Source organism: Strix uralensis, chromosome 11 (genome assembly GCF_047716275.1).
Source record: "Strix uralensis isolate ZFMK-TIS-50842 chromosome 11, bStrUra1, whole genome shotgun sequence".
Taxonomy (NCBI): Eukaryota; Metazoa; Chordata; class Aves; order Strigiformes; family Strigidae; genus Strix; species Strix uralensis.
Genome location: NC_133982.1, coordinates 16,898,176 through 16,923,207, shown reverse-complemented (window position 1 = coordinate 16,923,207; position 25,032 = coordinate 16,898,176). Strand labels below are relative to the sequence as shown.

General features: G+C 47.1%; 1 protein-coding gene across 13 annotated transcripts in view; it reads left to right on the top strand.

Annotated features, from left to right (window-relative positions):
* The window catches only part of CHD2 (chromodomain helicase DNA binding protein 2), a 93,036-nt gene extending 70,790 nt beyond the window's left edge, over positions 1 to 22,246 (top strand). For 12 of the 13 annotated variants that reach the window (XM_074880311.1, XM_074880312.1, XM_074880315.1 and 9 more), the window contains 22 exons: positions 59 to 221; positions 610 to 762; positions 1,280 to 1,351; positions 2,514 to 2,663; positions 3,286 to 3,434; positions 3,952 to 4,048; positions 4,938 to 5,030; positions 5,510 to 5,683; positions 6,607 to 6,782; positions 8,203 to 8,244; positions 9,258 to 9,397; positions 10,152 to 10,290; positions 10,429 to 10,579; positions 11,887 to 12,009; positions 12,332 to 12,460; positions 13,202 to 13,339; positions 14,531 to 14,665; positions 16,032 to 16,210; positions 16,611 to 16,710; positions 17,262 to 17,478; positions 17,827 to 18,076; positions 18,718 to 22,246. In XM_074880311.1, the coding sequence (XP_074736412.1) occupies positions 59 to 221; positions 610 to 762; positions 1,280 to 1,351; positions 2,514 to 2,663; positions 3,286 to 3,434; positions 3,952 to 4,048; positions 4,938 to 5,030; positions 5,510 to 5,683; positions 6,607 to 6,782; positions 8,203 to 8,244; positions 9,258 to 9,397; positions 10,152 to 10,290; positions 10,429 to 10,579; positions 11,887 to 12,009; positions 12,332 to 12,460; positions 13,202 to 13,339; positions 14,531 to 14,665; positions 16,032 to 16,210; positions 16,611 to 16,710; positions 17,262 to 17,478; positions 17,827 to 18,076; positions 18,718 to 19,051 (3,304 nt within the window). In that variant the 3' untranslated portion in view covers positions 19,052 to 22,246. Of the gene's footprint in view, positions 1 to 58; positions 222 to 609; positions 763 to 1,279; positions 1,352 to 2,513; positions 2,664 to 3,285; positions 3,435 to 3,951; positions 4,049 to 4,937; positions 5,031 to 5,509; positions 5,684 to 6,606; positions 6,783 to 8,202; positions 8,245 to 9,257; positions 9,398 to 10,151; positions 10,291 to 10,428; positions 10,580 to 11,886; positions 12,010 to 12,331; positions 12,461 to 13,201; positions 13,340 to 14,530; positions 14,666 to 16,031; positions 16,211 to 16,610; positions 16,711 to 17,261; positions 17,479 to 17,826; positions 18,077 to 18,717 lie in introns of those variants that run through there. The other variant, XM_074880323.1, reaches the window with a different exon arrangement.
* Positions 22,247 to 25,032: the final 2,786 nt, after the last annotated feature.

The following is a 25,032-nucleotide window of genomic DNA, read 5'->3' as shown; positions in this document are numbered from 1 at the left end:
CCAGCATGCCCACTCTGCACTGTGAAATGATCTGGACTTTTCATTTTCCTGCCTGCAGGTGGATTCTGACAAGAAACTACAAAGCTCTTTCAAAGGGGACGAGGGGGAGCACATCTGGTTTCCTGAACATTGTGATGGAGTTGAAAAAGTGCTGCAACCATTGCTACCTTATCAAACCCCCTGAAGAAAATGAGAGAGAGAATGGTCTTGAGACCCTGCAGGTGGGCAGTGTCTTTGGTTACCACCTTTTTTCCTTAACTTTCATCTTTCTTCTGTCATCCCACCAAGATAAGATCTGGTGAAGCTTTAGCTTCTGCAGCTTCTCCATCAGAAATAGTCCTCACAGTGAAGCCACTTTAATCTCCAGCCCTCTGCTTCCACTGTAGGCTGTGTTTTGTGGCCATCTAGAGTGGGAGTTGCATGCATTATAAAATCTATCTTGGATGATTCATTCTGTGTGTGACCTCTGCTGTGTAAATCCAGATGATTTGATTAGAGATGTACAGAAGAAGCATGACCCCAAAAGAACCAAATCTCTGCATGTCTCTGTGTAATGTGTGTAAGGGTAAGGTTGGAAAGCATCAGCTGGAATGACGGTTACTTCTTCAGTCTCTGATCAGGAGCAGTGGAAAGCTGATTCTCTTGGACAAGCTGCTGACCAGGCTGCGGGAGAGAGGCAACAGAGTGCTCATCTTCTCCCAGATGGTGAGGATGCTGGACATCTTGGCAGAGTACCTGACTATCAAACACTACCCTTTTCAGGTGAGAAACATCAGCATAGAAAATAGTGGGGTTCACTTAAAAATTTAAGAAAATGTAGAGGGAGCCTGAGCAACAGGATTCACTGACTTTCCCAGAGGTTGGTGGCTGGGATTGCCCATTGCACTTACTGAAAGACGCTGGAGGGAACTGGGAAGTCCCTTCATTTCAGTGTGGCCCCATCTCTGCAAAACACTTCCTGTGACAGGCCCCTGCTTTGGCCTTCGTCCTATGATAAACCCCGAGGAGAGGATAGCAAATGCAGAGACCCTGGCTGGGAGCCTGTAACGAGAGCTGCAGTGTCACCCGCTGTGTGACTGTTCCCTGAGCATGCCCTCCTCCTGTCCTCGCGACACAGCGGGCTAAGGCAGTGCAGTTATTTTTAATTGGCGGTTATTTTTAATTATTAAATGCTCCAGGCAGGGAAGGGGGCTGTAGGTCTCCCAGAACAACTTGGGTGCAGCAGTTCCTCAGGGCTCTTTTACCTTCTTTCTTTTATCATTGTTGTTGATTTTTCCAGCGCTTGGACGGCTCAATCAAAGGGGAGATCCGAAAGCAGGCGCTGGACCACTTCAACGCTGACGGCTCTGAGGTACCGCAGCTGGGGCTGTCCTGCTGCAGGCGGGTCCGGGTGGGCTGCCCGAGCAGCGGGCGTTTATGGCTCAGCCACAGGTTCTGACTGCCAAGAAGGGGATTAGTTCAGTTCATTTCTTTTTACAAGACCCCAGATACTTTTAAAGACACAGACATAGCAGGTTTTGTAACTAGCCGTATTGCGTATTTTAAATCTCCCACATCCAAAGAACAGAGCTGCAAGTTGCATCTTCAGAAAGTCCTGAAGAGGCTGGGAGGAGCCAGAATTTAGCAATTCTCTCCCCATAGTCTGGGGAATGAGATGGTTACTAAATGATTCCTTGAGTCTGAAGCTGGTTTTGGATATGAAATGGCAGAGGCAAAAGGGGGGTTTTAAGTGTCAGCAGGCAGTGGAGTCTGGTGTCAGAGGTGAAAGTCTCCAGCGTAATAGGAGAGGGCATCTCGAGCCTCTCGTCTGGGCTTGCTGACTCACAGTGACTAGTGCAAGGCACTTGTTTTGGGCCACAGTCAGCACAGCCTTGAGAAATACCTGTCCTTGCTCCAGAAGCCTGGATGGGGCAGGGGGGGGATCTTGGCTGACGCAGGAGATAACAGCTAGGTGCTTCATGATAGTGGGAAAAGTAACAAATAAAGGTGAGAAGGAGACAACAATATGGGTGGGAAAGGAGCAGGAATGCCCACAGATGCTGCTCTTTTCCCTCTCCTGGGGAGATCGCAGGGGCTCAGACATCCTGGCTCTAACCTGGCACCTCGTGCCCTTGGGCAGTGACTCAAACAGTCTGTTAGTTGCTGACTCACCCCCAGCAGGCTTCAGGCAACAAAAAGCATGTGTTCACCCACTGCCTTTGTAGGATTCTGGTGGGCAGCGTGGTCTGACCTTCCAAAGTGACTGCAAGGTGCCCTTGCCCTGAGCCATTTGCGTTGCTCTCCCATAACAGTGTATGCTGGGCTCTTCCTGGAATAGCACACCTTTCACTTGTGGTACTTAACCTGCATGAGCAGGGCGTGTGGGAAGGAAGTCCTTTTTCTGCTTTCTTAAGAAGCACAAGTGCAATAGAGCCCTCCTTGTGTTTCCTTGCATAGCTTTGAAGTCACCACTGCTATTTTACGTCCACAGTTAAAGACTGGCTAACCCACAGATGGTTTTTTCTCTCCCCCAGGACTTCTGTTTCTTGTTGTCAACACGAGCCGGAGGGCTGGGAATTAATTTGGCCTCTGCTGATACTGTTGTTATCTTTGACTCGGACTGGAACCCCCAAAATGATCTTCAGGCTCAGGCTCGGGCTCACCGCATTGGACAAAAGAAGCAGGTTGGAAGAGTAACCTGAGTTGTTTTGTCTGTGGCTTCAGTGTGGGCATCTAAATGGGCTCCCACCTCACCAGAGCTTCTGAAAACATGGTCTTTTTGGCCCCAGTCCTGAGTCCAGAGAATACTGCCAACTCAAGGGAAGCTCATTTAAAAGCCGGGAAACACAAAATCAGCCCAGGTTTGCCAGATGCCAGGTCTTTCTATTGACTTTGGATTTTGACAGGGTTCAAAACCAAGAACCCAACCTGTGGCATCACACTTCTCGGGCTCGTGGACATTTCTTTCTTGTCCTGAAAAACTTGGAAAGTAGAATATCCACCTTTATTAGGGTTTTATTAGATATGTGAAAAGTTTGACGATAGTTTGGATTTAGAGGGATTGTTTCAGAAGATTTTTCTCTGGGCTTAGTCACACTGCATGATCTGTGTTAACCAGCCTGATTTTAGCTGATCCTCCTGAGATATAAAAAGTATGTGATGGTTTTTATTCTAAAAAGACACATCTATGCATGAAGGGACTGTGTCAGCAGACTAGTCTCCTGTGAAACCACTGAGGGATGCATCGCTGTGTCAGCAGAGCCATTCAGGACCAGGAAGTAGTTCTGTTTTTTTCTTCCCCTTCAGGTGAATATTTACCGCCTGGTCACAAAGGGTACGGTAGAGGAGGAGATCATTGAGAGGGCCAAGAAGAAAATGGTGCTGGATCATCTGGTGATCCAGCGTATGGACACCACTGGCCGGACGGTTTTGGACAACAACTCTGGGCGATCCAAGTAAGTGATTGTGTCCGGAGATGGAGATGTCTGGTACAGCATGTGGCATAACCAGCTTCACCTGCTGGCATTTCCCAATATTTGTTTGATAGGGTACAGGGCAGAAGGCTAATAAATGCAGCTTCCACTGATTTGGCTTATGCAACCATTCATTTGAACACATAGGATAAAGATGATCAGAAATAAAAAAATAGTTTTAATGCATTACTTGGTTTTCCCTCAGTCTTACTCCCAGAGATCATCCTGGTCTGAGGGAACCTGGTGGTGGTCATGGAACAGCTGCAGTTTGGCAGTGACCTCTGACTCTCCCCGTTTCCCACCAGTAGATGGAAGTTGTTCCCTTTACAGTAGTTGTCTGTGCTAGAGCAGGAAAGAGATGAATAAAAAAGCTTTTTATAGTGTTGGGTAGAAAACTTACTCCTTGCTTTAATTAGGAAAAACTTTGGTATGGTTTCGTGCTGTAGCAGTGCTGACTTAACAGCTCAAAACACATTTTCCTTCTTGTTTGTTCTTGCAGCTCAAATCCTTTCAACAAAGAGGAGCTGACAGCTATTCTGAAGTTTGGAGCTGAAGATCTCTTCAAGGAGCTTGAAGGGGAAGAGTCAGAGCCTCAGGTAGTTTGAAATTGAAATCAGATAGCTGTTTGTAGTCCCCTGCAGGTCTGCTTGGGGGATCATGTGTGTTTGCTCCCTCTTTGTACTTGCCTGGTGCATGAGAATAGGTTGGTGAATAGGGCACGTGTGAGTCCAGAGAAGCTGAAGAAAGCTGGAACTGAAGTCTGGAAAAGCTGAAGCTCTGGGGTTGGGGGATCAGGGGGTTGAGGAGAGCCTTGTTTTAAGGAGTTATATAGTAAGGTCACCAGGAAAGTCCCTTGGCTCCTGAGGATTCCTTTGCTAGTTATAGCACAGTCTGCTGAAAGCTCATCTCCCTGCCTCCTCTGACCACTTTGTCAGCATCCCTTTTTGATTGTCAGCGCAGTGAAGTCGAATAGGTCGCTGTCTCCTGTCTCAGTGCAGCATTGCTTGGCAGTTTACTATTGAGTGCTTTGACCAGTTCTTTTAATGACATGAGTAGCAGAGCTTCCCCTGAGGGAACCAGTCCACAGTTAACATACCTCACTGTCTGGAAATTTTACCTGTTGCTCAACAGGGTATAGTATTCTTTTCTTCTGTCCTGTCACCCTTATTTCTACTCTTCTGTACCACTTGAGATAGTTCATCGGGTTGACATAGCACTAAGGGATATGGTAGAGTTGAGAACGGTCAGTGTGAGGTTAATGGTTGGACTAGATGATCTTCAAGGTCTTTTCCAACCTAGATGACTCTGTGATTCTGTGATCCTTGTCCTCAGTGATGACACCCTGCAGATATTTGCACTTTATTTAGCTCATATCAGCACAGTGCATGTTTAGCTATCGCACCCCATGAGTCTGTTCTCAAAGCCTCTCATTTTCTGCTGTACTCAGCACCCTCCGCTTCATCACTCTTTCTTTCTGACTGGTAGGAGATGGACATTGATGAGATTTTGCGTCTGGCTGAAACACGAGAGAATGAAGTGTCCACCAGTGCCACCGATGAGCTCCTCTCCCAGTTCAAGGTATGGACCCACCCCCAGCTCTGTAGTGGGGTGCAGGGATGTGGCCCCCACATCTTGCCACAGAGGTCAGGTCCAAAACAGAACAAATCAGGCCCGGTGAGAGGTGAACTGTACAAAAGCAGTTTGCTGAGGGGTTGTCTGGGTTTGGTAGCTGGGGAGGTATGTAGGTATTAATTTCATTTCAAGTAAGTGGTTTTGAAGGCTGTGAATAAAATGCAGAATTTACCAAATTTGGAAACAAACCCAATATCTTACAGAGGCTCAGCAGTACTTCTTAAACTGCACGTACTTCCTCAAAAGCTGCTAGCCCAAAGACATGGCAAGGAACCAGGAATGTAGTGACACAGAGATCAATTATAAAGTAGTTGTGGAAATGTTGGCAAAATTCCTATGGGGAAGGAGTTGAGGCTTAGCAGACAGCTCTGGGGTATTCCTGCCAGGGGAGGGAATGTTTAAAAGTGTTCCTTTGCTTATAAAAGGTGGCCAACTTTGCAACCATGGAGGAGGAAGAGACAGAGCTGGATGAGCGGTCCCAGAAGGACTGGGATGATATTATTCCAGAGGAGCAGAGGAAAAAGGTGGAGGAGGAGGAAAGGCAGAAAGAATTGGAGGAAATCTACATGCTGCCTCGAATCCGGAGCTCGACTAAAAAGGTACAGCCCATCTCGAGGAGCTGAGAGGCAGGAGGAAAGAGCTGGCAAAAGCGACACTCAAGGGAAGCCTCTTGCCATCTGAGTACTTCTTTCCCTCCTCCAAAGTTTGTTAGGAGTAAAGCACAGAGGTAGCACATTGGCCTCTTGTTGGCATCGTGCATTGAGCCCATGGTTTGTAACGCAGTGTGAGGGTCCATACTGGATTTGGTACAACTTGCCTTGTTTTAGCAGACAAAATAGAGAATCTGTAGTGAAGACAGGGTAAAATAGCCAACTGTATAATGCAGATTTTACTGCAGCTTATGCCATTTTCTGGCTGTTTCTCTTCCTGGGGCTCTCTAGCTCCCTGGGCTGCTCTTGCTTAAACATGGCTCTTTCAGGCAAAAGAGATGGTGTCTTCTCAAGTTCTTTTTTAGATGATGGGATCTACCCCAGTCCAACAGAGAGCAGGCTGTGCAAGGAAGCTCTTCTGGGATAGGGGACTTTAAGGGGCTGTGAACTGCTTTCTGGGATGAGCTGGGGAAAAACTAAAGTGAAGACTGGAGAGAAGGATAATCCGTATTGGATGATTCCAGATTCATTTCTGAGATATCCTGGTAAACAGCCTGAAGGACTGTGGCACAAAACCACGGTGATCAGTATGTTTTAATATAGCTTATACCTTAGTAAATCAAAATACAATTGTGAAATTGCTGCCTAGAAGGCTCTAAAGGGACGATGACCACCAGAGCCTTTGCTAGCTGGGAACTGCAAGGATGCGTGCAGCCTCTCTGGGTTAATTACATGGTCTTCTGCATCTTCAGGAAGAGATGCCAAGGTGTTTTACAGTCTGAATGTGAAATAGTGCTACTGCATGGGAGGGACAGAAAAGGTTGGCAGATTAGCAGTTGTTAACTGTACTGCTGTTTTTCTGGTACATACAGGCTCAGACAAATGACAGTGAATCAGATGCAGAAACTAAGAGAAGGCTTCAGAGATCATCTGGATCAGAAAGCGAGACTGATGATACCGATGACGAGAAGAGACCAAAGCGCAGGGGGCGTCCTCGGAGTGTTAGAAAAGATACTGTGGAAGGATTTACTGATGCTGAAATCAGGAGGTCAGTTCTGAGCACAAGAGACAGTTCAGAAAACAAATACAGAAATCCCATGCAGGTGGAGAAAACTCCAGATTAATCCAGGAGGTGTTTACCTGTAAGCACATCAGTGGTTTAGGTGGAGCTGGTTCATTGGGCCAGCTTCTGCATCTTTGTGTAATTCAGTTTGCTCCCAGCTGATGACCTTAACATTCAGGTCTGTGCAAAATGGACTGGGTTGTCTTTAGTCAGGCTGCAGTGAAGCTGGTACCTTCCTAAAATTAATCCTTATTGTAACTGCCCTTCCTGGGCCAAGTGGATTGAGTTTATTCCATATTACATGTGAGGTCTTAAGTACCATAAGATACAGAGCTGGAGAAGCCAAGGACTCTGGCCTTCCTGACATTTTTCTGGCAGTAGTCCTGCTGATTTGAGCTTTAAGCGAAAGGCAAGCTCTGGCAAAATAACCCCATGAGAAGCACTGGTCCCGTTGATCCCAGCAGTTACGTATCCTCTTCTGCACTGTGTCCCTGAAGTCAGCTGGGGGCTGAATTCCAGAGCGTTATTTTCTTCTCATATCTTCTAACTACTGAGCCTTTTCCAAAGATCTTTGTTTTATGGCTCTGCCCGGATGTTCAGCCAAAGATGGAGAAGAGAGGATTGTGAGTTTTCCTTGACTCTCGTTCCATCTCTGAGTTGATATATTTTTAAACAGGAGATGGTCAGACTTTTCAGATTTTGATAGCTGTTTAGGTTATTGTGATGTAGCAGAAAGAGGCTGAAAGAACACAAGATGAAAGAAAGAAGGGGAAATATTAACTCATTTCAAAAATAATCTGTAGTTGAAGCCGTTGTGTCTACTCCCAGCACAAGGCACTGTTCAGTTGCAGTAACAGTGTCTGACTCTTACCCTAAAGTTGTGTGTTAGCCATGGCAGTGATTTTCACAATAAAAATAAGATGTAAAAATAAATAGCAATCCTTGTCTGCAGACCTCTGTGATGGATTACACCACATTTGGCTCTTTTGTGGTGGGTTGTTATGCTTATAGCCTGAGCGTTAAAATTACTGATGACATTGATCTAATGCCTTTTTTCTTCTTGGAAAAATGAAGTTAATAATTACCAACATGGTGTGAGCCAATGCTTGCTTTTAATTTTTTTTACACTACAGTTATGACTCTCCTCTTTTTTTCCTTATCTGTCAAACATCCAACATTCATAATAATGTTGTGTTCTTCTCCAGCCGAGGTCACAAAACTCTTTGTGGGGCTTAATGGATTAGGCTTCCCAGTTCTGAGTGATGCTTAGCTAATCAGTGTGGAATGCAAGGTTGATAACGTGGCAAGCTGTAATTAATATATTCAAGTGTCTTTGTGATATTGGACCCCCTTTTTATGGCAGTTGGTTTAGTTTCTGTTTTCCTTTTTGGTTTTTTTTACTTAGGTTTATCAAGGCTTACAAGAAGTTTGGACTGCCTCTTGAACGGTGAGTCCCAACCTGGCCCTGCTCCAGGGGGTTATCATGGGAGGACATTGTGTTTGATACAGCCTCCACGGACAGCACAAAGCTTTGCTGTCGTGTGATCAGTAACCCAAGCACTGCCGTACAGTCCCTCCTGTCTCAGTTGATGGGTACTGATGAGGAATGCTGGCCAGAAAGCAGCCAGAGCAGTAGTGGCGCCGGGCCGTACACAGCATCATCCTGCTGGCAGAGTCTGGCCCTTGGGGCATTTCCACTCTGCCTAGAAAGGAGAGAGAGCAGCTGTCTGAACAGCAAATGCTACCCAAAACGCTTGCCAAGTTTCTCTATGCATATTAGTTTCAAGACTGAATTTGGAGCGTCTTTCTCTCGCTGCCATATCCCTCTTGAAGGGAGGCGGGGGGAGGCACACACCGTCCTTGAGCGTGGGTCTGCAGGGCCCCGCACAAGTGCTGTGACCCAGTATGAGGGAGGGAGGGAGATGGGCACATGTGCTGGGTCTGGAAAGCTGTAGCCCTTGCTGAGGTCTCAGAGCTGAGGGAGAGATCCCTGCATGTATTGTATGATAAATGACTGTGTTTTTTCAGCTGGTTGTACTCTTCTGTTGTGAAATACAAGGTTTGCGTATGGGCCTTGACATTACTAACTTCAGCCAGGCAAAAGGGACAGCAGATGGCAGCTTTGGACCATCAGATGGAGTTAGTATGGAACAGAAAGCAGGAAGGAACACTGGACAGTCACAGAGGGTGTCTGTTGTGCCCATGGTAGACAGTTCTCACCTTTGTTTTAATACTAAAAAATCCAAAGGATTGGATCAGTTATACTACATCTGCACTGTACTGAAGCTGTTAGACCTAAAAAAAGATTAAAACTGTGTTGTTTCCTGTACAGACTTGTGAAGGTTTCATACATTCATACATATACAGCACTGACTACTAAAAGCTATGAAACAATTGCTCAGGAAGTGACTGGGAGGAGATATGCTGTATCAAATACAAAACTCTTTTCCCCTTTCCCAGGCTGGAGTGTATTGCCCGGGATGCTGAGCTGGTGGATAAGTCTGTGGCTGATCTGAAACGGTTAGGGGAACTCATCCACAACAGCTGTGTGTCAGCAATGCAAGAATACGAGGAGCAGCTGAAAGAAAACCCAGGTGAAGGTAAGCAAGAGGGTTGTGTGCTGCTGTTACGATGTTTTTGGGGGTGTTCCATGGAGCTGGTGAGAAAACCGTTCCCTTGCTGGACGGGGAGGCATGCCACATTGTGACTAAAAAGCAAAGAACAAGCACACACTTAAACCATCCTGTCTTTGCCAGCCAGCTCTCACTAATGAAGAGAAACCCCTGAGTCTTCTGCTCACACTGGAAAGTGCCGTTTGGGTCTGTTGTCTTCTGCTGAACATGAGTTTTCGTGGGGAGAGGCTGAAGTAATCAGCTTATTTAATGCTGGGCCACAAGGCAAAGCTGATCATATTTTAAGTGCTCCTGGGATTGGGAATCAGACTGGTGCTGTGTACTCCATGGTAAAGCTGGATCCACAATTAGCACTTCCCATAGCTGTCATCATCAACCACTCCATGTATGGCTGTTCTGTGCTGTTGGTTTGGAGATACAGGGGTCTGGGCTGGATTTCCTGCTGCGTCTCTGCCTGTTGCAGCTGAACAAAACTACTGAAGCAGCAGCTCCAACGTATTTAGACATATTTTTAAGAAAATGATACTGGAAGGTGTTTGGATTGCAGATCTGAGCGAGTTAGTGAAAGAAAACTTATATTTTGGGTCTGCCTTAGCAGACAGCCTTAGGTTTAAATAAGAGGTTGTGGGCAAGGTCTTGATCTCTGTGTGTCTAGACATTTTTACAGAGGCACTTCTTTCTGTAAGAGTTCTCTTAGTTGCCATGTTTTATTGTCGAGCAGGGAAAGGACCTGGAAAAAGAAGAGGTCCTACTATCAAGATTTCTGGTGTCCAAGTCAATGTGAAATCCATCATCCAGCATGAAGAGGAGTTTGAAATGCTGCATAAATCCATTCCCACGGACCCAGAGGAAAGGAAGAAGTGAGTTTGGCTAAGTAGGCAGTGCAGAAAGAGGCTCAGGGAATTTGGATTTTGTGGTGGAAAGAGAATAGCCTGGATATGTGGATTTGCTTTATTCTTCACAGCATTAAAAGTAGCTCATGTTTGAAATGCCTTCAGGTACCGCCTGACATGCCGTGTCAAAGCTGCCCATTTTGATGTAGACTGGGGAGTGGAGGAGGATTCTCGCTTGTTAGTGGGAATTTACGAGCACGGTTATGGAAACTGGGAGCTAATTAAAACAGATCCAGAATTGAAGTTGTCTGATAAGGTAGGTCACTTTGCTTGTTGCTTGCATTGGGTCCATTGCAGTCTTCATAGAGGACATGTTTAATTTATTCCAGAAACAGACGTTTGTTTGTAACCACTCCAAAAATAATAATAAATAATAACGAGGAAAACAGTGACCTCCATGGAATGTTGCATGCTTGATGGAAAGCAGAGTTGCATTATTTGATTGGCAGTAAATTTTCTCTGAACGTTACCATATGAACCACACTGAAATAATGCAGGAAGAAAATGGTAATGCTGACATGTGTGGTTACATGCACAGTATAGAGAGTGCATTGCATAATCGTGGCTTGATATTTCCTTGAGCATCTCTCAAGAATCTGAGTCTGAATTTCTGTGTGGAAATAATTTTTCACAGATTTGACACTGCTTATGTCAAGACTGCTCTGTCTTCGCTTTGAGGGCATAGTTACATGACTGGCTATGGCGGCAAAGCCAGCTGGAAAGCCTTTGTCTAGTTCCTCTGTTCCTCACTCATTCCCATAAGAACTGTTTACAGGGGCCCTGTTGAAATGATCCAGGTTAAAAATAAGCCGCCATCCTTTGTGTCAGCACAATGGAAGGAGAGTGAACTGCAGCACAGGGCTGAGGAACACCGAGAATCTCTACACCAGCTTTGCTGCCAATATGCTACATTCCCATGACATCCCCGCTGGTGTGTTTAGCAAAGATCAGACTGTGGCTGTGAGCCCTCCTACATGAAGTTCAGAAAAGCATTTTACAAAGGAAATAATTATCTGAGACATGCCAGCCAATTTCCAATAAAGTATGAAGGTAACCTAGTTGGCAAACTGAGATACTTCCTCCACAAAGTGGCACCTTGCAGCCTTGTTTTCTGCTAAAAATTCTGCATCTGTATCATCACTGTGGCAATGTCTCAGGTTACCAGAGGGGACCAGCCTGCTGTGACAGAGCTGTCACAAACAAATCTGATGCGTTAAGGAGAGTGGACTCAGTTTTGTAACTTAAGGCCCCAAGTATAGTTTGCAAAGTTTTTTTTTCTTCTTTTTGCATACTTAGAAGAAAGATCGTAGAGAATCTAGAGAGCTGCCTTGGGGTCCTTTCACTTTTGCAAAAGGCCAAGGGGAGGGGTGCCTTGCTAGGAGCTTTGCCTTTGGCTTTTGTCTGTGCGGAAGCTGGAAGAAATGCTTGAACCTTCTTGTTCCCCCAGAAGGTGAAGCATCTCCAACCCTTTGCTGGGCCTGGAAGAAATGCTGCTAGTGTGTATCTCTTTTGTCAAGGATTGATAGGTGCATGTGGGTGTATTTTTTTTCTTCTTTATCAAAGATCCTGCCTGTAGAGACAGATAAGAAACCTCAGGGAAAACAGCTCCAGACCCGAGTTGATTATCTACTGAAACTGCTGAAGAAGGATCTGGACAAGAAAGAAAACATGAAAGATGGGGAAGAGGTGAGATGTGGCTGCTTGATTCTGGGGGTTTCAGGCTGAGTGATTGACTGGTGGAGGGAGACAGCCTGTGTTCCCAGGTCACTGAACATCATCTACATGAAAGAATATGGACTTGTCTGTTGTGTGATTGTATTGTGATGCTGAAGTGATAATTAGTAAGGGGCAGGTGATTATTACACTTACTGAAGGACTGGGGCACATCAGGCTTCCTGCTGTCCTGCAGGACCTGCAGCTGTTTTCAGGATGTTCAGGAGATGGAGTATGTCCCCAGGAAGTAGCTGTAGCTGTTTACTTGCCCTGACTTGTTCTGTGTTTTCACCAGGGCAAGCTAAAGAAGAGGAAACCACGAGTAAAGAAAGAGAACAAGGCTCCCAAAGTCAAAGATGAGCATGGGAATGAACTCTCCTCTCCTCGTCACTCAGACAACCAGTCAGAAGAAGGTGAAGTCAAGGTGAGTCAACTTGGTGAACAGCAGCTTTTCCAGGTTTCCTTGAGCTATGTTGTTCCTGCAGAAACTCACCCTGAGAAGCATCCTTAGCAAATGCCCTGTGGAGTTGGGGGGCATTAGAGAGTGCATTCCCCCAGGAGATTGGCAAACTCACAAAAACAGCTGTCAGGGTGAAAGAAGGAACTTTCCCACCCACTCTTTTAGGTTAGTGCTTTAAGGGTTTTGGGGGATCCGAGAATGGCCACACACATCCACATATTGACTTGGAGGAGAGGTTGTCTCAGGACAAAGCCCTTATAAAGGAGAGAAAGAAGAATTGTTTCCCTCTCCTTTTCAGTTCATCTGCCAGTAGTGAAGCTGGAGTTTACCAAGGTCATGCTGTTGCTTAGAAAACCTTCTGTCTTTGAGTGGTTTGGCTTGTAGTCTGAGGCTTTTTGTTCATGTGCTGATCAGTATCTACCTTAGGGGCTGAGCGTTCTCGAGCGCAGCTGGCATAGGAAAGCAGTGCTTATCTACAGTTTGCCAGCTAGTTAGAGACTGGGGCTCGTCTATTTTTTATACCCTTTTGTCAAGGGTTGGGTGGATTGCAGCTGGTTAAGCAGGGCTTGCTGTCTGGTTAAAGAGGTGTGAGGGCAAATTTGGATGGACCTCAAAAATTGCCTGTGTTTCAAGGATGTAAGTTTTATGGAAGAAAGTTTATGTGAGGTGATGGACTCCAACTTTGTGCTGTGACTGATTTTCTAGGAGGATGGCTTGGAAAAGAGCCCAGTGAAAAAGAAAAAGAAGAAAGAGAACAAAGAGAACAAGGAAAAGCAGACAACCACTAAGAAAGAAAAGGAAAGCGACAAGGAGAAAAAGAAGACAAAAGACAAGAAAGAGAAGGTATGTGGTACTCTCAGGAGCAGTTTGAGAGATAAGAAAGTCTCTGAGCAGAAGGGCAAGTTAGGAGACTTATGATTCATTAAAGGCCCTGTGTGAAGATACATCAGTGAAGCACTGTGGGGTGGGGTATTACCTCTTTTTCAGCCCTCCTGAATGCTTATTGTGAAGAATTGCAATAAAAAGTAGAAAAGGCAATATATCCTAAAGCTTGATGGAATGTGAGCAAAAAGGAAGAGATTTTGTCAGACTGCCTTTAAAGTACAGCTGTCCCTCTTGACAGCAGTATGGCCCAATAGCTGATGTTAAGAAAGAAAGGAGGAAGAGCCAGGAGCGTCCAGATCAAGTTCTGTTCAGCTGTGATTTATCACAGGGTTGGCAGCAACTTGTCTGTATTCCCCTTTAATTTAAACTCACCCCAAATAACCCAACTGTCCACACCATCAAGACTGTAAGTTGTCCTTGGTGCTGTTCAGGACTCACCAGAATGAATGTTTCAACATCAGTGGTATGTTGTGGACTAAAATGTCCCCAGAATTTTGGGTACAACTGCCCTGAGGCTGGGTTCAAATTGGAAGGGGAGTAAAAGCTTCTGTAATAATGACCTGAAGTACCTGTCCAAGGAACAGGTATGTACTGCATGCCCAGTGTGTTTTGACACTGAGGTCACAAGTGCAAACCAAGGAGTTTTGCTGCGTATGTAGGGGAAAGTTTGCTTTCTGGTGATTTTTGGTATGGCTTTGACTGCAGATATGTCATATAAGTCAAATTTTACACTAACAGGCCATGATTTGAGGTTGCTTTTCAGAGAGTCTGAGGACTAGCAACATCACATGAAGTTGCAGATCCTCGTCGACAGGAGACTACTCTGAGCTCTGTCTTTTGCAAGGGATATATATTCTTTAGCTTAACCTTTCCTCCAAGTCTTCAGCGTTGGTTTTCTCTCCATAAGTATGAATATCGTATTCATGTCCAAAATGTTGGCTCTGACTTCTGTCTACTCCCTCAGGGGTGATGTAAAGCTAAGTAGAGGCATTGCAGCTAAACTGTTTGAGATCTTCGGAGGAAAGTTGTAGGAGCAGTGCCCGGGGTTTAATAAGTGCCAGTAACAATAGTGCGGAGGTTGTTAGTTGGATCACTTGGGATCCTGCAGTCTAGCTCATCATGTGATGTGTGTAATTTGTCCTTGTAAAGCCTAAAGGTGGTGAAGCCAAATCTGGAAGTAAAGGGAAGAGATCACAAGGTCCCGTCCACATTACCGCAGGGAGTGAACCAATCCCCATTGGAGAAGATGAGGATGATGATCTGGACCAAGAAACATTCAGCATAGTGAGTATTTTCCTTCGGAGATGGGAGGGTAGTAGCAGAGAGCCCAGCAAGGCAGCCAGGGTTTGCTTACATGTTATCCAAAGACATGGTTTAGGAGTCAGGGTGTGAGCCCCCTCCCAGTGCCCCACAGTGATTTCCTCTGGATGATCTGAGAGCGTGGCAGAACAGCCCTCTATGAGAGTTGTCCACCAGCCTCCTCTGTGCCTACCAGCTGCCTGCTGTAAATGGCACTTCAGCTGGAAGAAACTTCAAAGCTCTTTCAGCTCCCAATTCTCACCAAGCAATTGCGATGTTAAGGGGTTCAGATAACTCTCCAAAATGTAGCTTTGCATGAGTGCACATGTTCATCCCCTCCCTCTGCCAGGGATGCCAGCCAGGGCAGGAGAGGGTAGCATGTCAACAGAGCATGCAGAAGGGCTCTCTCCTTCAGCTGTTAAGTTCCCACCGTTCATTTGACCGTCCTGGGTTACAGAAACCCTGCAGCCTTACGTGGCATTATCTCTCCTGTAGAAGCCCAGGAGCCATTGGGGCTCTTCCAGGCAGGGAAATACAGGAGAGTATTGAGGGTGACCTTGTATGGCTGTAGGAGGTACGGAGTTGACTGAGCTGTAAACACTTCCCTAGTTGTGTAAATGCTCTTGCAGCAAACATGCCTGCAAGGCTCCTTGTAAAAATAGCCTTTTAGTAAAAGTTGTCATGGCAGACTCTACTTGGCCTGACTTGCACAAGGAAATGCTGAAATACCACTTTTTAAAAACAGTTCTCTAAATGCAAATCTGTGTATTCGCTGCAGGTCCTGTGTTATTTTTGTCTGTTTTTCTTTAACTTTCCCTCTGTGATACATGAAAGGTCCAGTCAGGCAGTAGAAACCTGTCTGATTTACTGTCTGTGCGCAGTGTTGATGCGCACAGCTGAAAAAGATGGTGCTTTCATCTCATGTCTTCCAGTTTTGGTAAAAGCAATAGATTAAAGAGACCACAGATAGGGATGGACAGGGAGGCTATTGAGTGAGCACTCATTCAGCTGGGGCTGTTGGTTCAGCATGTGTATGCTCGGTTACGCTTCCCTGCCTGCCGTGGGATCAGTGCAAGAGCAGACCATGTGCAGTTACGGTTTGCAAAGCAAATTGTTCCCCTCTAAAAGGCGGGAGCAGTGGAGGTGGGGACACTCTTGTCTTTTCCTTATTATTTTCTGCAGCATGTCTAACAAATTGCTATTTTCATAGCTGATTTCTCCTTGCCTAATGGTCAGATAAAGCTAATATCTTGTGCTAATGAACTTCTTCCAACTCTGTCTCATTAAGAAGGGAACAGTATAGAGCCCCGTGCCAAGTTAATTACTTTCTGCTCTCTATTGCTTTTTCAAGTGCAAGGAAAGGATGAGACCAGTCAAAAAAGCACTGAAGCAGCTCGATAAGCCTGATAAGGGACTGACAGTTCAGGAACAGCTGGAGCACACACGCAACTGCCTCCTAAAAATTGGGGACCGCATCTCTGAGTGCCTTAAAGCCTACACTGACCAGGATCATATCAAGCTATGGAGAAGGTGAGGGATCATTTTGTTTTCTTCGGCTGGTTTATGCTATTTAAACATGATAGTTCAGAGGCTGCTGGGTTTTATGTGGATGAATGTGCGATTTGCCTCTTCTTTAACCTGTGAAATCTTGTGTTCTGTAGCCCACTCAGTCCATGACCAGTCTCAGGTGAAGGTTTTGTCTGCAAGTTGTGCTGGTTTCATTTAAATTGTTTTCAGGGCTAGTTTAGATAAACTAGTGCAAACATCTTTATTTTACTTTGAAGAATTTGGTTCCAGCTCTCGTGATCATCTTGTCCTGAGCTGGGTTGAGACTATTCTCCAGGGAGGATAGAACTGGTGTTGGTTTGAAAGCAGTTGGTAGTTAAACTGCTGATGTAGCAATTAACATAAAATGTTCATGTCCTTCTAGGAACCTATGGATATTTGTGTCAAAATTCACAGAATTTGATGCTAGAAAACTGCACAAACTCTACAAGATGGCTCATAAGAAAAGATCGCAGGAAGAGGAGGTGAGATCTGAAGTGCCTTTCCCCCTCTGTTCGCTGTCTTTAAAAGTTGTCACACTTGAAGTGTCAATACTTTCTGCCTCGTTGTTGGCTTTCTTTGTAGTTGTTGTTGGCAGTGTGTGGTTTTCTTAACATCTAAATAGTCTGTTAGCATTTGTCTCCTCTTCCCTGTGGCATTTTCTCCTTTCACCTAACAACACTGGTCACTTTTCCTGGCTGTTCTGACCAAGAAGAAGCATTGCTTGGTGTGGCACGTTGTGTTGAGTTGACCTTTAGAATGAAAAGCCTGGGAGTGCTGCCCTGTAGAGATAGGATGTAGAAGCAGAGCTGTGTGGGGCAGAACTGTGCCTCTCCTCCACCACGTTTGTACCATTGCCATTCATACCATGCTGGGGCACAGTTGGTTTACCCAAGTCCTCAAAAGAGATGGGTGGCCCACAGCGTGAGGAGTCTGCAGAAGAATCCAGAGCCTGACAGACAAGGCCATTGCTCACATAATCTGAATCTTACGGTGGAAGAGCAGTTGAGCTGTAATCTTCTCTTCCACCTTGCAGGAGCAGAAGAAGAAGGAGGACATGTCCAGCATGAAGAAGCCATTCCGCCCAGAGCCTTCAGGCTCCAGCCGCGATTCTGTGATGTCCCAGTCTCACGTGCCTCACAATCCTCATTCCCAGAAGATCCACCTGCCCTCTTCCCATGCCCAGCAGCAGATGCACGGGCACCCACGTGACAACTATGGCCATCCAAACAAGAGGCATTTCAGCAACACAGGTGAGCTTTCCCTTCTAACCTAATGGCTGTTTGCTCTTGGACACAAACCCTTCTGAGACTCATGGCTGGTCAGGTTTAAAGGTGATGGGATGGAAGGTATATTACCAATGTACTTATTGCTGGATTGGAAAACACAATATAGTGATAAAAAGAGTATAAGAACAGGACATAATAAGATTTTCTAGAATAATGATAGAGAAATTCGAAGAATAAAATTTGGCCCACATAGTTTAGGGAGAAGAAGGTCAAACGGGCACAGCAATAGTTACAATTTCTTTGAGAATTCAGCAAAGAAATGGGCTTAAAGTAAAGTATGAAAGATCCTTACTGGTGCTTTCCTCATTGCAGACCGAGGGGAATGGCAGAGGGAACGAAAGTTCAACTACGGTGGCAACAGCAACCAGATGTGGGGTGGGGAGCGGCATCACCAGTATGAGCAGCACTGGTACAAGGACCACCACTACGGGGATCGTCGATCTCGTGGAGAGCCCCACCGGAGCTCTGGGAACTACAGACCAAATAACCTCTCCCGCAAGAGGCCATATGAACAGTACAACAGTGACCGAGACCACAGAGGCCACCGAGATTATTACGACAGGTAAATTCCCTTTCATCTCAGAAAGGCTGGAAGGAGAGGCTTCACCTCGATTACTGTGTTAGTTTTGGGCCCCTCACCACAAAAAGGACATGGAATTACTGGAGCGTATCCAAAGAAGGGCAACGAAGCTGGTGCAGGGTCTGGAGCACATGTCATATGCGGAGCGGCTGAGGGAACTGGGGTTGTTTAGTCTGGAGAAGAGGAGGCTGAGGGGAGACCTCATTGCCCTCTACAACTACCTGAAAGGAGGTTGCAGAGAGGGGGGGATGAGTCTCTTTAACCAAGTAACAAGCGACAGGACAAGAGGGAATGGCCTCAAGTTGCACCAGGGAAGGTTTACACTAGATATTAGGAAGCATTTCTTTACAGAACAGGTTGTTAGGCGTTGGAATGGGCTGCCCAGGGAGGTGGTGGAGTCCCCATCCCTGGAGGTGTTTAAGAGTCGGGTTGACATAGTGCTGGGGGATATGGTGTAGTTGGGAACTGTCAGTGCTAGGTTAACGGTTGGACTAGATGATCTTCAAGGTCTTTTCCAACCTAGGTGATCCTGTGATTCTGTGAGTTTGCAACTGTGCGCCTGGCTGCAGCGGCCAGGCTTTCCTTGGGGAACTGATCTTCATCCACTTGTTTTCTCTCTGCAGGCACCACCACGATTCCAAGCGTCGACGATCCGATGAGTTCAGGCCTCAGAACTACCACCAGCAGGATTTCCGACGGATGTCTGATCACAGGCCACCCATGGGCTACCATGGCCAAGGACCTTCGGACCACTACAGGTCCTTCCACACAGACAAGTTGGGAGATTACAAACAGCCTCTTCCTCCACCTCACCCTGCAGTGTCGGACCCTCGCTCACCTCCCTCTCAGAAATCCCCTCACGATTCCAAATCACCTCTTGATCACAGGTCACCTCTGGATAGGTCATTAGAACAGAAAAACAATCCAGATTATAACTGGAATATTCGGAAAGCATAAAGTGACTGAGAGGGGGAAAGCGCACATCGGAAATACTTGGTTTGATGCAACAGTGGCTGGTTTCTCCAAGCCAGCAACCAGAAACTCTGAACATGCTGCTATCATCTTGCTGGGTCAAGGAGGATTTTGGGGGGGTAGGTGGAGGAAGATTTTTCCCTAGTTCCCGGTTCTGGTTTTGGATTCCTGTTTCCTTTCCCCTCTTCTATCATTGAATGCTGGAATCAGCCTTACTGCCTCATTCTTTGTTTTGTTTTTGTTTTCCCCATTTTGATGGACCCAAGGGAATTTTTCCCAGCCAGTGTTTCCTCAAACCAAGAAGGTGGATCGATGCTGCTTAGGATTGTGTCGAAGGCTGTTTGCCTGCTCTGACTTGACATTATGTGACAGATGCTGCTTTGGGACTGGGGGTATAAACCGGTTGGGCTGGGCTTTGTTTGTAACCAGTATAGGGCAATGGAAGGATATATTCGAGGAGGGACAGGAGAGTCCCTCAGCAGCCAAGCTTGGTTGAAAGAGGGACTCAATGTCCCTGCAGAGTGACTCCAAAGGAGTTGGAACCATGCTGGTGACAATCCATCACTTTCCTGGCCACGTTATCATTTCTCATGTCTTTATCCATTTCAAGAAACTGGCTCTGCTTAGATTGTTGTTGTGTCCCCTGCAACAGAAGAGTTGTGGGGATCTTCCTCCCATCTCCAGGGCTGGAACTGGCAAATCTTGACTCCGGGGGACTTTGGGATATTTAAAAAAAAAAGCCAGACTTCCTTAGCAAAGGCTTAGTTCACTTCTAACCAGTAGGAAAGAAATTGGGGTGAGAACAGTATTTCCCAGTGGACAGGGCTCAGGAGTTCATAATAAAACTCCTCTTCTCTTCTGACATGGGCAGCTTGGATGGTCCAGGAACTAACAGATCCTGGGAGCTGCAAGGTCAAAAATGGCTCTGGGCATCTGGGGATCCTGAAGCTCCGAATCTCCCTGCCGCTGAAATGCTCCTGTCTTTGGGCAAGTCATTTCTCTCTGCGCTTTGCAGAACAGTGATCACAAACCTTTCCTGCACCCAAAGGATGAGGGATGATAGTGCAGACTTAAATAGGAATTCAGTGGACTGATCACTGTTCGGTGAACAGGTCACCTTCCTGCCACTGTTCCAGCAGTCAGCAGTCACTCTAAATTGCTCTGAAAGACCTCCTGTCTGTCTGAGTTGGAAGTGTGCCTGGGGGCTTAGCACCTAAGTGAGCAGGGAGAGAATGAGGAATTCAGGACTGGGTCCTTAAAATTCCTTGGAGCAAATATCTTAGGAGCTCAGCATGGCAAAGGGAAAAGAGGAGTCTACAGTGGAAGCTCAGTGGACTTCAGAGCAAACACTCCTCCAAGTATTCGAGCCACAGCATATGATGCAGAACAGTGTCCAGCTGGCCAGAAGGAGCTTGGGTGATTATTTTTCAGGTCCTAGGTCTTTGTTCGTAGAGTCACATCCCCAGAGACCACAGAGCTCTCCCAACAGCTGGGCTGCCCTGAGCGTGGTGTCTGGGGATGTGTCATCTCCCGGAGGTCAGTATTAACCACCAGGCTGTTCCAGACTCCTTTTTTTGGCGGGGGACAGGATCTGGGCCTCTTTTTAACATGCCAGTATCTGACCCTAATAAGCTGTGATGTCCTTTTCCCGGAAAGACTGAGGGGAGATGGGTGTTCAGGGCTGGCTTCCTGACTCCAGCCAGCACCTTGAAAGGCGCACGCAGACTGACACTAATAACCCCACAATCCCCCTTCGATGCAGTGCATCCCTTGAAATCTGCTGCCATCACTCACTCCTTTCTGAGTCCACTGCTTTAATGGGACACACGGGAAGTGTTTTCCTCCCCTTTTGTTTTTATTTTGCAAGATTTCCACCAAATGCAGGGCAGTTTTTCTTCCTTAGGGGTACTGTATTGCCCTGAGAAAGTGTTACACTTGTGTTTACCTGTGCAGGAGGAGGTGAAAGCAAGTCTTCCAGTCTCCCATGGAGCTGCCGGGTGATGGGAGGTGTTGAGATAGCATATTTCCACAGCATTTCTCACTAAGCTGTGATTGCAGGTGTGCTTGCTGTGGTATTCAACAAAGAGGTCCTTTCTTTTCAGAGGTATTAGCTTTTAATGTGAAAATGGAAGAAACCTCGGAGGGGCAAAGAGAATTGTTCTTTTTGTTCACCAAGTGGTGCTATCATGTTGGAAAGTTCGTGCCATACACTTGTAGCAAAAGGCAATACTGGCCAGACCAGTGTTTACGGTTGGCGCAGGAAAACTTTGAACCCCAGCAGGAGGCATTTTCTGTGTCCAGATGGGGGTGGTTTCTGCTCGTCCCGGGTCCAGGTATGAGGTTGTTTGGGGTTTCTTTCTTGTGCAACAGCAAAAGCTTCACCCGTATCCACCGAAGAGCTGTCCCCGCTGTTGTGTTAGCTGATGCTGAAGTCACAGTTTTGTTCACTCATGGTGGGTGGGTCTTTGCTTTGGCTTTAATGAACCTGGAGACCTAGATTTGGGAGAAAGTCCTTCCTGAGCACACACAGACATGCATTTTTGTGTCCCCTCCACAGAGGGACCGTAACCAGACACAGTCACTTGGATGTGAGTGGGATAGGAGGGGACAGGTCCACAGCCATAAACTCCACTGTGGTGTTTGTGTCAACATCTGGTACAGCTCTTCCTTCCGAACCAGCTGCGGGATTCCCTTGAGCCTCTTCGCAGGAAGAAGTAGCATCTTGCTGGGATTTTATTTTTTAAAAAAGAATTTTTCAGCCTGACCCCTTTGGAAATGGTGTAAAGTTGTGAATTCATGCGATGGAAGTCCTGCAGACCAAAACCACCTGCGGGGACAGGCAATGTGGTGCCCAACCAAAATGGATACTTAACAGCGCTCTTAGGTGAACAGTTTAAGTGATCCACACAAAAATACTATTATGCTTTCACCCGTTTCCTCCTGACCTCCGCCTCCCCTCTGGGGAGAGAAGGACTTTTACTGTAAAAATGTGGACTTTTAAACCTGTTGACTAAAAACAGTAATTAATATTAATTTATATTTGTGAAAAAAATGCCACTGTCCTAGTGATTTCTGATGTAAATATGTTGTTTATATAGTAAGTATTAAATTTTCCTACATTGTAAAACTGCTGTACTTTTGATTCTTGTATATTAAAAAGTGTTACTGAGATTTTCAGAACCGCGCCAGCGTGGTGTGTCTGGGGGGTCCTGCGGCCCCTCGGTATGGCGGCAGGGCTGGTGGAAGCACAGCGTGAGCACCTAAAACCAGGGCTGTTACGGGATCACAGGGCCCTTTCCTGCCAGCCACGGGCATGCCACAATGGGTATTTTCACGGTGCAGGAATAAGCATGTTCTTGGCTGTTTTACATAGTTTCAAAGTCTGCGGTGATAGAGACTTGGAAACCCCTTTGGATGGGAATTTCCACCCCATCAGGAGAAGCTGTGCATTTCCTCCCCCATTTCCACCAGGATTTCACTGGGATGGTACCAATGTTTATGTTTATCCACCCTCTGTCTTTTCTGGATCTCTGTGGGTGTGTAAACTTCTTTTTTGACCCTTTCTGGAGAGAATTCTCCTTTCTCTAGGAAAAGTGCTGCTCCCACTGTATCAGTGGAGTTCTCTGCTCTGTCCCCAGCCCCTCCAAGGCAGGACATGCCTCTCCCCTCTCCTCAGGTGGGATGTGATGGCATCCAGCAGGCTGTTTTGGTTTGGTTTTTACTCTCTACCCGTTCACATTGAGGCCCACACGGCAAGACACGCTGCAGGGGTTGAAGCCATTTCTCCCAAGTTACAAGAGCTCATTGTAAAAAGGGCTTTTCACACCTGTAGCTGCTGGGTCCAGCCTTTCCCAACCTCTCTGCTGCTGAGCCAAGTTTCAGCCAAGAGTGAAATTTTACAGCTGAGTTACATGCCCCTGAAAAATGGATTTCCTAATGGAAAGAGTGACAGGCTGTTTGCTGTGGGGCTGCGGCAGGGAGAGGGGTATCGGCTGGAGGGAGGCGCAGGGACTGTGGAGAGCTGGGACACACGGACACAGGGCTGTGAGGCAGGTGATTTTTTTCTTTTTTAATTCAGCGCTGGTTCATTCATCTCTTACCCGAGGGTACCCATAGGGAAGCTGGAGAAGCAGCAGCCTGAGGAACCAGAGCAGTGGGGCAGGTAAGGATATGGTCACTGTAATGCCAGGGGGCATTGGCATCGGCTGCCCGGCATCCCCCTGCCAACCCAATCAGCAGCACCATGCTGCAAACAGTTAAAATCCTGAAGCCTTATCAAAGCCGATGGGGAGGCGACCCCTTGGCATGATGCAGCTTCCCAAATCTCCCTGTCAGGCAGGTCCGGTTGGTCCCCCAGGAGCGTCTCCTCCCTCAGGACAGGGTCCATGCAGCGCTGTGGCCATCCCATGGTGCTGGGCTGTGTCCACACTGCGCGGGCTGGTCACTGCCGCTGGCGTGTTATCGTGAGGGGACCCATTGCCCAAGGTGGTCGGCAAAGCCGTTGTGCAGCCGCAGGGAGCAGGACCCCCAGCCCTGCCTCACACCCTCCCCAGTGAGGGGACGGGGAGGCCGAGAGACCCCACTTTTTGCTTTAGGCCGTGCCAGAGAGGACCCTCTAGAGGGCAGCCGGTTCCCAGCAAAAAGCCATTTTTTGGTGAGCAATATTCTGCAGTTGTTTTTCCCAGACAGCCGGCTGTGAAGAGCAGCCGGGTGGCCGCAGTGTCCCTGCTCACCCCGAGCAGTCCCAGGCAAAGCTCAGAGCAGCGAGGCATTGGCCCAAGGCCAGGCTACGGGCAGGCACAGCCAAAACGGAGCTTGAAACCGTACCCGAGACATCAGGCTGCGACACTTGAGCAGCCATCCACCACAGGAAGATGTGCTTCAGACAGAGGGGTAGGATGGGACGGGACCTGGGATCCCCCAGGAGCTGCCCACAGAGGCTGGGGCTGCCCCCTCACCTCCCGCAGAGCATGACCTGGAGAGCAGTTTGAACCTCTCAGATGCCGTAGGGTCATTGCTGCCATCACTGCCCCCGTGTCCTGGTGTCCCTGCATGGCCTGTGATTAACCAGGACAGGAGCATCCTGGTCACTCAGGGGTCACCATCCCCTTACATCCAGCACTTTGTCCCACCAGGAGATGCAGGTATCCTCTTGCTGCTCACTCGCTGCCCAAGGCTGGAGAGCAGAGGACCTTTGGTGATGTTTTGGCAGTGCAGCGAGTGAGGGAGACCCCCAGCCCCGCCATGCTCTGGGCAGTTTTTATATGACTTTGCAGATGTGGCTAAAGCTGAGCTCTTGTGAGCTGATGAAAGTGGTGGCAGAGGGAGTGGGTTTGGCTCTTTCCAAAAGCTGCTGGTTCTTCAGGACTCTGAAGGAGGGGGAGGTCAGATCTCAGATCTTGTGCTGGGTGTCTTTGCATGGATTTGCAAACACAAATAATGTGTTTTCCATTGATGCCGGTGTCCTACCCAGCCTCACTGTCTCCCTGGCCCAGCTGCCGGCACAAAGGAGTCCTGCAGCTTTCCAAAGGAAAATTAACAAAAAGATTGCAGTTTTGGTTTCCCTCATTAGAGGGCAGTAACAGACCCAGCTGGTGACAAGAGCGATGTCCAAGAAAGGGGACATGATCAAAAGCAGAAATTAGGAGGGACAGATGCCGGCTGCTGGCGTGAGCAGGGGAAGGGCAACGGTACCTGCTTGAACTCCATTGCTGCACATCTCCTTTCCCAGTGAAGCTCAGCTCTGATAGTTTATTAACCGTATTTCCCCCCCCTCTTCCTTTTTATTTTTCTCATTTGGCTGTAGATAAATAAATCTCAAAATTCTCAGGAGAATTTAGGACAGAAATGAGCTCTCAAAGGGTGCTTGTGTTACAGGTGGAAGAAAGCTGCTTTAAAGTGAATGCAGAAATGGAGCAGCATTTGCATCCTGCGTGGCAAACAGCACCATCCAACACACCGGGAAC